The sequence below is a fragment of the Suncus etruscus genome, chromosome 10, assembly GCF_024139225.1.
Source record: "Suncus etruscus isolate mSunEtr1 chromosome 10, mSunEtr1.pri.cur, whole genome shotgun sequence".
Taxonomy (NCBI): Eukaryota; Metazoa; Chordata; class Mammalia; order Eulipotyphla; family Soricidae; genus Suncus; species Suncus etruscus.
Window position 1 is genome coordinate 93,851,980 of NC_064857.1, and position 15,127 is coordinate 93,867,106.

Here is a 15,127-nt window from a genome sequence, read left to right on the forward strand (position 1 = left end):
ACACATCTTTTGGGGGTAGTTCTTTCATATTTTTTTCCTTTTTTAAAAAATCAGTCTATCAAGGTGTTTTTAAAAAATCACAGAACTGGGGCCGGGTAGGTGGCGCTGTAGGTAAGGTGTCTGCCTTGCAAGCGCTAGCCAAGGAAGGACCACGCTAGCCAAGGAAGGACCACGGTTCGATCCCCCGGCGTCCCATATGGTCCCCCCAAGCCAGGGGCGATTTCTGAGCACATAGCCAGGAGTAACCCCTGAGCGTCAAACGGGTGTGGCCCAAAAACCAAAAAAAAAAAAAAAATCACAGAACTTTATTTCTACCATAAATCTTAGTTTGTACTTAGAAATTCATTTCTAAGATTTTAGCAGTGATTTGAACTAATGACAATGGTAGTACAAATCTAAGCCATATTTCTTTGAGAAAGTAGAAATAGAGTTGACATAAACAGCATTTCATACCATATAGCACTATGCAAGTAATAGTTCTGTTAGCAATAATAACTTTAACTTATCTCATATTTGAATTTTGTTTTGAGAAAGTGTCATTCTAGGCTATTATCAATATCAGCTTTTTCTGTATAAACTTAATTGAGGCTGGAGAGATAGCTCAAAGGACTCAAGTACATATTTTGCACATAGGAGGTCCAGGTTTTATTTGGTTCCCTGAACACCCCCAGGAAAGACTCCTGAGGACAGAGTCAGGAGCAAATCCTGAGACGTGCCAGCTACAGCTCCCCTCCCCTCTTAAAAAAATAAGAAATGTTACGAACCAAAGGTATAGCTCAAGTGGTAGGATACATGAATCCATGCTAGGCATGTATAAGCCCTTAAGTTCAATCTCTGGTGATAGATATTTTTTTTTTTTGTTTTTGGGCCACACCCGTTTGACGCTCAGGGGTTACTCCTGGCTATGCGCTCAGAAATCGCCCCTGGCTTGGGGGGACCTTATGGGACGCCGGGGGATCGAACCGCGGTCCTTCCTTGGCTAGAGCTTGCAAGGCAGACACCTTACCTCCAGCGCCACCTACCCGGCTTGGTGATAGATATTTTATGGTCCCTCATGTACCCTCCTTGCCCCAGCATTGCTGGTGTAGCCCTGATGGTTCTTGAACACTACTGAGCCATTAGGCCTGTCTATAGGGCTGAAGGTCATAGGCAGTGACCCCTATCAAAATATGTATATTGTATAATATTTTTATGCCTTATGTACCTATCACTTAAGTTTCGTGTTTGGAACATAGACACACATGAATGAATTATAAAGCATTGGTGGTGGGAAGGTTGCTTTGGTAAAGGGGATATATTTTTTAATGATTGAAACCTAACTACAAATGTGTTTGTAATAATGGTGCTTAAAAATAATAATAAATAAGTCAATCTATGGAGGTATAAATCCAACCATACTAATAAATACCAATGTGAGAAACAAATGAAATCAAAAGAAAACTTTTTCTTGCTTCCAGTATTTTATTGCTTTTTAATATGTATGTATATATAGATATATTAGCCACACCCACTAGTGCCTAGGGGGCTATTTCTAGCTCTCTATTGGGGGTTCTTCCCAGTAATGCTTGGGGATGGAACTTGGATCTCCAAGAAGCAAAGCATGTTCTCAACCCATTGAGCTAGTTCTCCAGCTTGTTTCCATGCTTTTAAAGCTGCACTATGTTCTGTGAAATAATTGAACAGAAAAGTATAAGACTATTTCTTTTTTCCCATGTCTGGCATAAATTCGTTAACTCCTTTTGAATACATGAGCCAGGATTTTCAAGAGGGGACAAGGACTATAAAAATTTATGCTATTAACATTCTTCAGAAGTGAGTGGCCTAACCAGAATACAATGGTCTGGTAAATCCTGCTTCCTGTTGAAAAGAAATCAAATCAAATTATCAGCATAATAGAATAGTAAATCAAATGCACATTTCCCTCCAAATTAATCTCCCTTACTTTGGGCTTGCTTCTTTTTGAAGTTGTCTGTATGCACCTGCTAGCCTCACATCTAGGAAATGAATCTTATAGATCTCAGAGTGAGAGAAATCTGCTGTTTTCATTGTCACCTATTCCAAAGTCAGTAGTTTAAGGAAAAAGAGAGAAACATAATCTGAATTGGGGTTCCCATGAGTAACTGAGTTACCAACATTCAGTTTCTACAAAACCTTCTTCAACAGATTGAAGAGGTGTATCTTGATGTAGTTAGAGGAACTCTTAAAAGTGGAGAAACATAAAGCTTTACTGCCACCAGCAACCTAATGAAATGGTTCTCATAAGGTCACCAATGAGGTTTTTATTTAAAATCTAGGACTTTACTCGACATGCCCATATCCTTAAACTCATTATTCTTTTTCAAAGAGACATGTAGTAAACAGGAAGTGCCTTAATGAAATTGGGCATACACTGTCCACCTCAGGACTCAGGTCACATGAGATTTGAGTCATTTTCTGAAGACTTTATAGAGAGCAGTGCATTAGGGATGAACTGCAGAGGGATGAAAGAATAAAATTATTCAAAAAAAATAGCCTTGGGGAAAGTGGTGACAAGGAAAAAAATCAGTAGAGTATTAGGGTTGTTGTTGCTTTTCTGTTTTTGCTTTTTGTTTTTGTTTTAGGATACATTAATTCCAAACATCTGCACATCTGAACCCAGAATGCCTCTTCAAGCAATGGTGGGAAATTTTAAGGTTAAACAATGGATCAGTTGAATGGAAAAGAAAGTTAAAGTTGAATCAGCTAATTAAAATAGTACATATCAATTCCAAAATGAAAGCTGACAATTATTTTGCTTGGAATTTACAGCTCCTGGCTAAGTACAAATGCTTACAATGGGATCAAGTAATGCGGCTGAAGGAGGTGCAGGACAAACTAGGTGTGAGTTTGGAAGAAATGCTGTTAGTCATAGAGGATGCCCTTCACCCCGAACCGTATAGTCCTGAGGAGGTCTGCAGGTATTTGGGAATTAGCCTGAAGGAACTTCAAACCCAAATTCTCAGTCCAACCACACAAGATGGTGAGTCTTTTGTTCAAAGTAGGGATATTGTAGGTGGATATTACAATGGATAGATTCTTTTTTTTTTTCATTTACGAAGTACTGCCTTTATTTTCCTTCAGAATTATCACGTCTCTGTGGTCTCCATTTCTTTGATACAATGTTGATGTTTCCATTTTCTTTCTCTCTCTCCCTTCCTTCCTTCCTTCCTTCCTTCCTTCCTTCCTTCCTTCCTTCCTTCCTTCCTTCCTTCCTTCCTTCCTTCCTTCCTTCCTTCCTTCTTTCTTTCTTTCTTTCTTTCTTTCTTTCTTTCTTTCTTTCTTTCTTTCTTTCTTTCTTTCTTTCTTTCTTTCTTTCTTTTTCTCTTTCTTTCTTTCTTTCTTTCTTTCTTTCTTTCTTTCTTTCTTTCTTTCTTTCTTTCTTTCTTTCTTTCTTTCTTTCTTTCTTTCTTTCTTTCTTTCTTTCTCTCTTTCTCTTTCTTTCTTTCTTTCTCTCTTTCTCTCTTTCTTTCTTTCTTTCTTTCTTTCTTTCTTTCTTTCTTTCTTTCTTTCTTTCTCTTTCTTTCTCTTTCTTTCTTTCTTTCTTTCTTTCTTTCTTTCTTTCTTTCTTTCTTTCTTTCTTTCTTTCTTTCTTTCTTTCTTTCTTTCTTTCTTTCTTTCTTTCTTTCTTTCTTTCTTTCTTTCTTCCTTTCTCCCTTCCTCCCTTCCTCCCTCCCTCCCTCCCTCCCTCCCTCCCTCCCTCCCTCCCTCCCTCCCTCCCTCCCTCCCTCCCTTCCTTCCTTCCTTCCTTCCTTCCTTTCTTTCTTTTTTTAATTTTATTTTGACCAAAGTAGATTACAAATCTTTCACAGTAATATTTTAGGTACATAGCGACATTGAATCAGGAGCATTCCCACCACCAATGTTGCCCTCCCTCCACCCCTGTTCCCAGCATGCATCATATATCGCCCCTCCTTTGCCCTTTGGGCTGCTAGTATAAATGGTCCCCTCTGTGTCTAGATTGTTGTAGATTGGGTATCAATTCTGTTGTCGTTGGCTTTGGATTTGGTGTTTAAGTCTGATCATTTTTTATTTCTACTTAATGTTCATACAACTGTTTGGTCTTGGTACCCTCCATTATTTCCCTCTCAATTGATGAGGCAGAACAAGATGGTTTAAGTTATGTGGTTTTGTTTGAAGGAAAGAAAAAAAGGGGGGCAAAAATTAAACAAGCAAAAAATGGGAGGAGTCCTTCTAGAGACTATAAATATCAATTTAAGAGAAGAAAAGGAAAAAGGAAGGAAAATATAACAATACAAAAAAAAAAACTCTCGAAAAGCACCATAGCAATAAAGACAACAACCAAAGAATAACCATGGTCCTGAAATAAAAACAAAACAAAGCAAAGCAAAAAAAACAAAAAGAAACAAACAACAGAATTAATTCATGCTTCTCTCTCTCTCTCTCTCTCTCTCTCTCTCTCTCTCTCTAATTAGGCACAGTAAATATTGGGGAGATTAGAAAGGGAATTCCCTTGGCCTAAGAGATACCGGATGTCTCTGTCCTTGAAGCATACTGTCATGGGAATAACTACAGGCTCCGTACATGTTCTTTTACTCTCCCCTAGGTCTACAATGGATAGATTCTTGATATTATTTAAGAGAATTCAGTTGGAATTGATGATTACTTATGTCTAGGAAGGAAGGGAATGGAGGTAAGAAAGAAAGGGAAAAAGGAAAACTAGAAATTAAAGAAGGCTCTGACAGATTATATGTTAGGGAATTATTGTTTGGGAACTAATTTTAGTTCAAGATGTGGAATTCATTGAATTATATATTTGAGTCATCTGGTGATATGTCAAAGCATCTAAATAAAGATTGGAACAGGTAGATATTCAACAGGTAGACTTGTTTAGGGTGGGGTACAGTGTCATTACATCATGCCCATCACTTAAGTGCCTCTCCATACAGTACATTCTCTTCAATCTATTAGATCTATTCTACCTACTGGGTCAAATAAATCTATTCCATTGATTCTACTCTGTTTAATTTCTTTAATTGGGCAAATAAGTATTGACTTCTCAGACTGAGTAATGTGCTGGATTCTGGGACAAAAAGATGAGCATGCTCTGATTTCTATCTTGTGACCCAAATCTCCAAGAGAGAGTGCCACAAAAGTCACAGTAAACAGTACCCAGGGAAAGAAGTTAATTATGAAGATTCTTTTCCTTTTTTTTTTTTTATGAAGATTCTTGAGAGTATGGAGGAGAAAGTGCTAAATGCCTAGAGAAATTGGTTCTAATTTGAACTACATCTTAAAAGGAAGTAATGAACTTCTAGGTTGAAAAGACTAATAATGGCCATTGCAGGCAAAAAGTAGAATCTGAGCGAATACTAGGAGTGGGCCATTTGAAAATATGCTAAAGATGTATTGTGTAGAAGAGGCAAAGAAAACAGTAGATAATGAGAATATTTACTGTCAAGTTGTCTTTGGAAAGAAAATCTCATGCTTAGCTTGGAGTCACCTTTTTTTATACTTTATTTAATAATAAATTCTTAAGCACTGTGGTTACAGAAATGTTCATAGTTGGGTCTCAGTAAGAACGTATACTGCCCTTCAGCAATGCAATGTTCCTGCCACCAATGTCCCCATTTCCCTCCCACCCTTCACCCCCTGCTTGTCTCTGGAGTAGGCATTTTGCTTCCCTCTCTCTCCCTCTCCCTCTCCCCCACTTTCTCTCCCTCTCCCTCCCTCTCTTTCTCTCCCTCTCCCTCCCTCTCTTTCTCTCCCTCTCCCTTTATCTCTCCCCCTCTCCCCTCCCCCCCTCTCGCACTCACTCTCTCCCCCCCTCACTCTCATGGGGTCTCTTCTTAGAATATGTTAGCTCTTGAAAACTGCACTGTGAGCTCATTGCTTAAATGTAAGTTTAATTTCAATTTCACCTTAATTCTATTCTTTCCTAATAGTCCTTTGAGCCCACATGGACATTATTTTGTTGCCTGAATCATTCTATTCCATTTACTAGATAAAAGCTTGGTCTTGCCATTGATCCTTTAATCCTAAACATTATAATTTTCTGATTGTTAAGATAAATTAGATAATTTTTAATAAGTTAGATAATTTTTATCTAAGATTAAAAGCTCAAATAATGATTTTCTTTTCCTTATCCTTTTCGATGATGACCAATTTTCTTTCTCTTCATGCATATTCTCTTTCTCTACATCTACCTTATTTTTTCTTCTTTTATTTAGCAATTTTTTTTGCAGGGGGGGGGTCACACCTGGCGATACTTGAGTTACTCCTGGCTTGCATTTAGAAATTACTCCTGGCAGTGCTGAGGGACCTTTTGGGGTCCTAGAATCAAACTTGGGTTGGATGTACATAAAGCAAGTGCCCTACCTGATGTACTATCAGTTCGATCCCATTCAGAAATTTTTAGTAAGTTAATTTCTCAGAAATTCTTAAAAAACAAAAATGAGTTTTCTAACATACATTGCTATAGATGAATATATTTATCTCTACCATGAATAATTTCACTCTTTTTTATAAAAATGATGTATACTTAATTTTACTTTACTACCTAAAATAACCTCCCTACTATACTCTTGCATTATTTTCTTTAATTCGCTTATATATTTTTATTTTTATTTTTTTAATAAACATGATTGTGGTTGGGTTTCAGTCATATAAGAGGACACCCCATCACCAGTGTAAGCATATATATTTTTCAATAAATCTGCTAAATGAGTGAATTCACTTCGTAATTCTATTGTCCTCAAAGGAGATTGCTTTTGGAATATATTAATAAAAAACCCTATTAAATGAATTAGTTGTGAGATTCTAGGCTTTCCTAGAATTATGTCACTTGATTTGTTCTCTTGAGCTTGGGCAAACCTAGCATCAGTCAAATTACCAATTGAATTTTCTTGGCATTTGGTTATAACTTTAAGTATCTAACTTTTTTTATTTTGTTGACTTAGTTATTCTGACTTTATGCTTTGGTTGGTCTAAGAAAAACCTTAAGCAAATGTTTCTCGTTGTATATTGGAAAATATGATACTTATTAATTGTGGCTCTATTGTGAAGAGGGGCAAAGATAAAAATATCCCCATCAACCCCCATCAACAACTCTGGTGGGGTGCTAGTGCATCTATGTCAGGTGCCTACACTTTAAGCTGTGTACTTGAATAAATTTTCCCATCATTATAATCATGTCTTTTTTCAAAGGGATACCTCTATGAAGTTCTCCTTATGCCAGTGTTTTTTTTTTTTTTACCTATATATGAGTTGAGTTGGAATATATTGGCCTTGAGTTGACCGTGTGGGGAAAGATGCTTAAAATCAATCTGTGCCTTCTAACCTCTGTTAAACCAACCAGAACACTAAAGGTCCATGTGCAGTTTCATTTACTCTTTTTTTTTTAATTAAAAAGAGGTTTTTTTTTTACACTTCGTAAATTTAAAACAAGTAGCTTTGAAACACTTAGAAGCCATTAAAATTATACCATACACTATCAAATTCTCATATATTTCAGAAGCTGTATAGATTAGCTATAATCTATATCTTGGAATTGAGTAGGAATAATTAAGAGATTATTGTCAGGTCTTTTCATAGGTGGGAATTGGCTAGGAGTGTGGCATGCTCTCTGAGATCAAATTGGCTTGGGAGAGTTTTTTTCCTTGTCTTGATTTAAGACAAAAAGGTGAAACTGGTCAGAGCCAGAAAAAAGGTGAAACTGTGGTCAGTGTACATGTATCTAGTCATAGGAAATAAATTAAGAACATTCAGTTGAAGGACAACAAACATTTATAAGTAACAAAGTGGACATTGAGTTTAGGGGAATTGGCACTAGTTTAAGAAAAAGAGATTTTATTGGGAGTATTCTTTTTCCAATATGTTTTTATAGTGAATCATCATGAGACAAAGTTACAAAATTGTTCATGATTGAGTTTCAGTCATCCAGTGCACAACACCCATCCCTTCACCATTGCACTCTTCCTGCCACCAGTGTTCCCAGTTTCCATCCCAACTTTCCCATTCCTCGGACCTGTCTCTTCTCTATAGCAGACATTTTTCTTCTCTTGCTTTCTTTCTCTCTTTCTCACTCTCTTGCTTGCTCTCACTCTCATTCTTACCAGCTCTCCTTCCCTCCATTTTTTTCTTTTAGACCCTATGGTTTATAATATTGTTACTGAAGGGTGTCATACATATCACTTTACCTTTTCTCAACACTCAGTTCTTGTCCAGAGTGATCATTTAAAATTATCATTGTCACAGTCCTTTTTTGACCTACTTGTACTCCTCTGCTCCTTGTGGAAAGCTCTCTATCAAGGACCAGTCCTCCTGCTCCTTGTATATATTGTCTTTAGGTATTATTACTGTATCTTTTTTTTTCCATATATTCCACAATTTAGTGTGATGATTCTGTCTATCCCTGACTCACTTAATTGAGCATAACACTCTTCGTATCCATCCAGGTATATTCAATTTTCATGACTTCATTCTTCCTAACAGCTTCATATTATTCCATTGTGTAAATTACTAAAGTTTCTTTATCTACATATCTATTTTTGGGCACTTGGGTTGTTTCTAGATTTGGCTATTATAAATAGTGCTGCAATGAATATAGGAGTGAAGATACCTTTTATGCATTGTGCTTTTGGTTTCAGTGTACATTTCCAGAATCCTTATGGGAGCTCATAGCTGATAGTTTGTGTCTTTATTATCATTTATTTCCAGGAAAGTTTTGATTTCCTCTTTGATTTCATCTTGGACCCACTGGTTATTCATTATGAGGCTGTTTAACTTCCAGGTGTTAAAGTTTTTCTTCTGTGTCCCTTTGGAATTCACATATAATTTCAGAGCCTTTTGGTCAATTAAGGTAGCCTGCAAAATTTCTATCTTCTTGATATTATGGAGGTATGTTTTATGTGCCAGCATGTAGTCTATCCTGGAGAATGTCCCATGTACATTGGAGAAAAATGTGTATCCAGGTTTCTGTGGATGGAGTGTCCTATATATATCTACTAGGACTCTTTCTTCCATTTCTCTTCTCAGGTCTAGTAAATTCTTTTTGGGTTTCGGTCTGCTTGACCAATCCAGTGTTGACAAAGCCGTGTTGAATTCCCCCACAATTATTGTGTTGTTATTGATATTATTTTTCAGATTTGTCAACAATTGTATTAAATATTTTGCTGGAACCTCATTCGGTGCATATATATTTAGAAGAGTGATTTCTTCCTGCTGTACATATCACTTGATTAATACAAAATGTCCCTCTTTGTCCCTTACAACTTTCTTGATATAAAGTTTGCATTATCTGATATTAGTATGGCCACTCCAGCTTTTTTATGGGTGTTGTTTGCTTGGATGATTTTTCTCCAGCCTTTTATTTTGAGTCTATGTTTGTTCTGACTATTCAGGTGCATTTCTTGTAGGCAGCAGAAGGTTGGATTGAGTTTCTTGATCCATTTAGCCACTCTGTGTCTCTTAACTGGTGCATTTAGTCCATTGACATTGAGAGAAAGAATTGTCCTGGGATTTAATGCCATCTTCCTATCGAAGTTTGGTGTGTCTTTTGGTTAGTCTTGTCTTAAATTAGGTCTTTCAGTGTTTCTCTTAAGAGTGTTTTTGAGGGGCCGGGCGGTGGCGCTGGAGGTAAGGTGCCTGCCTTGCCTGCGCTAGCCTAGGACGGACCGTGGTTCGATCCCCCGGCGCCCCATATGGTCCCCCAAGAAGCCAGGAGCAACTTCTGAGCGCATAGCCAGGAGTAACCCCTGAGCGTCACAGGGTGTGGCCCAAAAAAAAAAAAAAAAAAAAAAGAGTGTTTTTTTGAGTCTGTAAAGTTTCTGAGGTTTTGTTTGTCTGTGAAACCATGTATTTTTCCATCAAACCTGAAATCTTAGGCGCAAGCATGCACCAGAGAAGACAGTCTGGGGAGAGATTCTGGGCTTCAGTGATCCAGCTCAGTTCTTAGTGTGATTTTTTTCTTCTTGTTGCAGTGTTGCTCTTTCTTAGGAAGAGTGCACGGCCGCGTAGTGAAGCGGAGTGGCCATGCCCTTCTGGAGCCTCTGGGAGAGCGAATTTTCTGGGCTCTTTTTTGCCCACTCCCAAGAGGCTTAGGAGACAGGACAGGAGACAAACACACACAAACAGCACTCACAGTATCTCACAGTCCGGCCCCACTGGGCTGGTGTAGATTTTCCCAGCCTGACGTCACAAACAGGGGACTTGCTTTCTGTGAAGTACTGCTTATAGCCGGTTTTCACTTTAGGAAGCAGTCTCTTGGCGTCCGGCCCCTTGAATGATCCTCTTGGAGAGCGAATTTTCTGGGCCCTTTTCAGCCCACACCCAAGAGGTTTAGGAGACAGGACAGGAGACAAACACATACAGGAAGCACTCACAGTTTCTTACAGTCGGGCCCCACTGGGCTGGCCTGACTTTCTTAACAGTAGTGAATGAGAATCTCTTTTCCTCACATCTATATCAGTACTGGTTGTTTTTATTTTCTTTAATGTGCCAGTCTCTGTGATGTGAGATAATATCTCATTTTGATTTGCATCTCTCTGATGATTAATATATGGATAATACTGACATTTTTTCAAAGAAATATATCATATAGTCCTGAAATTCATATGGAGCAATAAACATCCATGAACAGCTAATGCAATCTTTGAGGAAAAATAGAAAGGAGACTTCAACTTCGAACACTATAAAGCAATAAGTAATTAAAACAGCATGGTCTTGGAATAAAGAGAAACTCTCAGATCAATGGGATAAACTTGAATATCCCAAGAGAGACCCTCACGTATATGATAAATTAATCTTTGATAAAGGAATTAGGCAACTAAAGATCTTTAGTTAATAATTAATCTTTGAAAAAGGAAATATGGCATGAAAAGTGTCTTCAACAGCAAGTGGTATTGGGAAAACTGGACAGCTATGTGCCAAAAAATGAACCCAGACCTATATTTTTTATTTATTTTTATTTTTCTTAAATATTTTATTAAAACATCTTGATTACAAACATGATTGTGGTTGGGTTTCAGTCATGTAAAGAACACCCCCCCCCATCATCAGTGCAACATTCTCAACACCAGTGTCCCAAATCTCCCTCCTCCCCACCCAACCCCTGCTGTACTCTAGACAGGCTGTCTATTTCCCTCATACATTGTCATTGTTAGGATAGTTCACAATGTAGTTATTTCTCTAACTAAACTCATCCTTCTTTGTGGTGAGCTTCCTGAGGTGAGCTGGAACTTCCAGCCCTCCTCTCTTTTGTCTCTGAAAATTATTATTGGAAGAATGTCTTTCATTTTTCTTAAAACCCATAGATGAATGAGACCATTCTGCATCTCTCTCTCTCTCTCTCTCTCTCTCTCTGATTTATTTCACTCAGCATAATAGATTCCATGTACATCATGTATAGGAAAATTTTATGACTTTATCTCTTTTGACAGCTGCATAATATTCCATTGTGTATATGTACCACAGTTTCTTTAGCCATTCATCTGTTGAAGGGCATCTTGGTTGTTTCCAGAGTCTTGCTATGGTAAATAGTGCTGCAATGAATATAGGTGTAAGGAAGGGATTTTTGTATTGTATTTTTGTGTTCCTAGGGTATATTCCTAGGAGTGGTATAGCTGGATTGAATGGGAGCTCAATACCCAGACCTTTTTTTAATGTCATGTAGAAAGTCAAATCAAATGAATTAACGACCTTGATATCAGACCTGAAACCATGAAGTTCATAAAAGATAAACATAGGCAAACCTCTTCATTACATTGAAACTAAAAAGCATTTTCAAAGATGAAATACTTTCTCCCTACATCCCCACCGGCACTGATTGTTCTTGGTTTTTTGTTTATTATTTTGTTTGTTTTTTTGTGATTTGTGTCATTCTCTGTGGTGTGAGATGGTATCACATTGTTGTTTTGATTTGCATCTTTCTGATGATTAGTGATATGGAGCATTTATTCATGTGACTTTTGGCCATCTGTATTTCTTCCTTGAGGAAGTATCTGTTCATTTCTTCTCCTCATTTTTTATGGGGTTATATATTTTTTCTTGTTAAGTTCTGTCAGTACCTTGTATAGCTTAGGTATTGCTTCCTTATATGATGGGTATTGGGTGAATACTGTCTCCCATTCTGTGGGTGGCCTTTGTATCCTAGTCACTATTTTCTTTGAGGTACAGAAGCTTCTCAGTTTACTATAGTCCCATTTGTTTATCTCTGCTTCTACTTGTTTGGACAGTGGAGTTTCCTCCTTGAAGATGCTTTTAGTTGCAAAGTCACGGAGTGTTTTACCTATGTGTTCTTCTATTTATCTTATGGTTCTGGGTCTCATATAAAAGTCTTTAATATATTTGTGCATGGTGTTAGATGGAGGTCCAAGTTGGTTTATTTGCATGTGGCTGACCAGCTGTTTCAACACCACATGTTGAAGAGGCTTTTCTTGCTCCATTTTGCATTCCTTGCCCCTTATCAAAGTTTAATTGATAGTACATCTGGGGAATATTCTCTGAATACTCATCTATTCCATTGATCTGATGGTTTGTCTTTATTCCAGTACCATGCTGTTTTAATAACTATTGCTTTGTAGTTACAATTTAAAAAATAAAGTGATGCCTCCCATTTTCTTTTTCCTAAGGGTTTATTTGTCTATTCGTGGTTGTTTATTGTTCCAAACGAATTTCAGAAGTGTTTGGCCCACTTCTTTAAAGAATGCCATGGTATCCTTACAGAAATTGCATTAAATCTGTACAATGCTTTGGAGAGTATTGCCATTTTAATGATGTTAATTCTCCCATTCATGAATAAAGTTTGTGTCTCCATTTTCTTATGTTTTCTTTTATTTCTTGAAGTGGTATTTTATAGTTTTTTTGTATAGGTCCTTCACCTCTTTAGTTGACTTCAAGGTATTTGAATTTGTGTGGCAATAATGTGAATGGGATTGTTTTCTTTAATGCCCATTTCTTCTCTATCATTATTTGTGTATGAGAAGGCCATTGATGAGCCAGAGTGATGGCACATGTGGCAAGGCATCTACCTTGCCCCGCTAGCCTAGGACGGACCGTGTTTCGATCCCCTGGCATCCCATATGGTCCCCCAAGCCAGAGGCAATTTCTAAGTGCAGAGCTAGGAGTAACTCCTAAGTGTCACTGGTTGTGGCCAAAAAAAAATGAAAATCAAAACGAAACAAAAGCATCAATAAATATACATCATCTCTTTGATTCATTACACACTCTTTGTGTTTCTATACCATAGGAACACAAAACCACAATACAAAAATGGCCTCTGCCTTCCTATATTTACTGTAGCATTGTTTACAATAGCCAGAATCTGGAAATAACCCATATGCCCAACAGCAGATGCGTGGCTAAAGACATCGTGGTATATATACACAATGGAATACTATGCAGCCATCAGAAAAAAATGGAGTCATGAAATTTCCCTATGCATGGTGGACATGGAAACTTTTATGCTGAGCGAAATGAATCAGAGGGAGAGAGATAGACACAGAATAGTCTCACTCATTAATGGGATTTAAGAAAAAAAAAGACATTATTATAATAATACACAGAGACAGTAGGAATGAAGGCTGGTAGGATCACCCATGTTATGAAGCTTACTACAAAGAGTGGTGAGTGCAGTAGAAAAATAACCATAGTAACAACTATCATGGCAATGGTAGTGATTGGGCAAAATAGAATGTCTGTTTCAAATACAAGCAGGAGTTGGGGGAGGAGGGAAATAGGGACATTGGTGGTGGGAAGGTTGCACTGGTGAAGGGGTTGTTCTTTTTTTATGACTAAAACCCAACTACAAACATGTTTGTAATTATGATTCTTAAATAAAGATATTATAAAAAAAGATGAAATACTACTGACCAAGCAAGTGAAAACAAAGCTAAACAAATGGGACTACATTAAATTAAGAAGCTTCTGTACCTCAAAGGAAACAGTGAACAGGATTAAAAAAATTGACCATGGATTGGGATAAACTACCTATTACACATCTGAGAAGGGGTTAATATCTAAGAAATATAAGGCACTGATAATCTTAAGAAAAAATAGCAAATCTTATTAAAAATGGGAAGAAGAGATGATCAGAATCTCCTTCAAAGAAGAAATACAGATGGTCAGAAGACATAAGAGAAAGTGGGAGTATTCTTTATGGAGTGCCCAGACTGTTGTGCTGGATCTCATTTTCATTGTGTGCATTACCGACTTTGCCGTTGACCACATGCTGACAAAATGTTGGCCAGCTGCTGACTAATTTGTTTGGATCTGGTGCCCTCCATGTCACGCGCAATCATGACTTTTGAACAAGCACAGGACACCAACATTAGACTGCTCTTGAGGAAAATGTAATATTTACTTTATAATTTACACATTACTCTTCACCCACATCATCTGATTTGAATCTCACAGAGAGCCTGGGGCATCGTGAGCCTCATTTCACTACGAGGAAATCAAAGTCACAGAGACTTTGTCAAGATTTGTCAAGATTGTCCAGTAGGATGTGATAGAGTCAGATTTCAAACACTAACCTTCTGATTTAATGAAATATTCTTACTGTTGTTACTTTTTATCTCAACAAAGATAAGCTGGCCTTTGCAACTCTGCATCATGGAAGAAAGATTTTTGACTTGGGTTGGCTCTTTTCTTAGAATTGAAAAGAAGAGATTACATTTTTTTGTGGAAAGAGTTTACTTTTGACAGCTTTGCTGCATTCTGGCACCAGCTTCAGAAGGTGAAAAAAAGGTGTGGTATCCACTAGTCTGCTTTGTTTAAGGAGCAAACTCAACTTGCCTAGAATGTTCTTGAAGCGTTGTGTCATACAATTGTGAGATGGAGTGTTTTTTTTTTTATTTCATGAAACTATGATCTACATATATTATTTTACTTAGTTCTCGGAAAAGCTTCTTTTTTTTCTGACTAAATGAAAAACTTTTGAGGTGCTTTGCAATATAAAAATAGTTGTTCAATTATTTTACTTTCAACTATTCTCAGGTACAAAATAGATTGATTTATGAAACCGGAGTGGTGGTGCAAGTGGTAGGGCATCTGCCTTGCATGTGCTAACCTAGGACGGATCGTGGTTTGATCCCCCAGTGTCCCACATGGTCCCCCAAGCCAGGAGCAATTTCTGAACACATAGCCAGGAGTA

General features: G+C 37.4%; 1 protein-coding gene across 1 annotated transcript in view; it reads left to right on the plus strand.

Annotated features, from left to right (window-relative positions):
* Positions 1-15,127, plus strand: part of GALK2 (galactokinase 2) — a 142,328-nt gene that overhangs the window by 87,892 nt on the left and 39,309 nt on the right. The window contains exon 8 of the mRNA XM_049781456.1: positions 2,788-2,998. Coding sequence (XP_049637413.1) covers positions 2,788-2,998 — 211 coding nt within the window. The remainder of the gene's footprint in view (positions 1-2,787; positions 2,999-15,127) is intronic.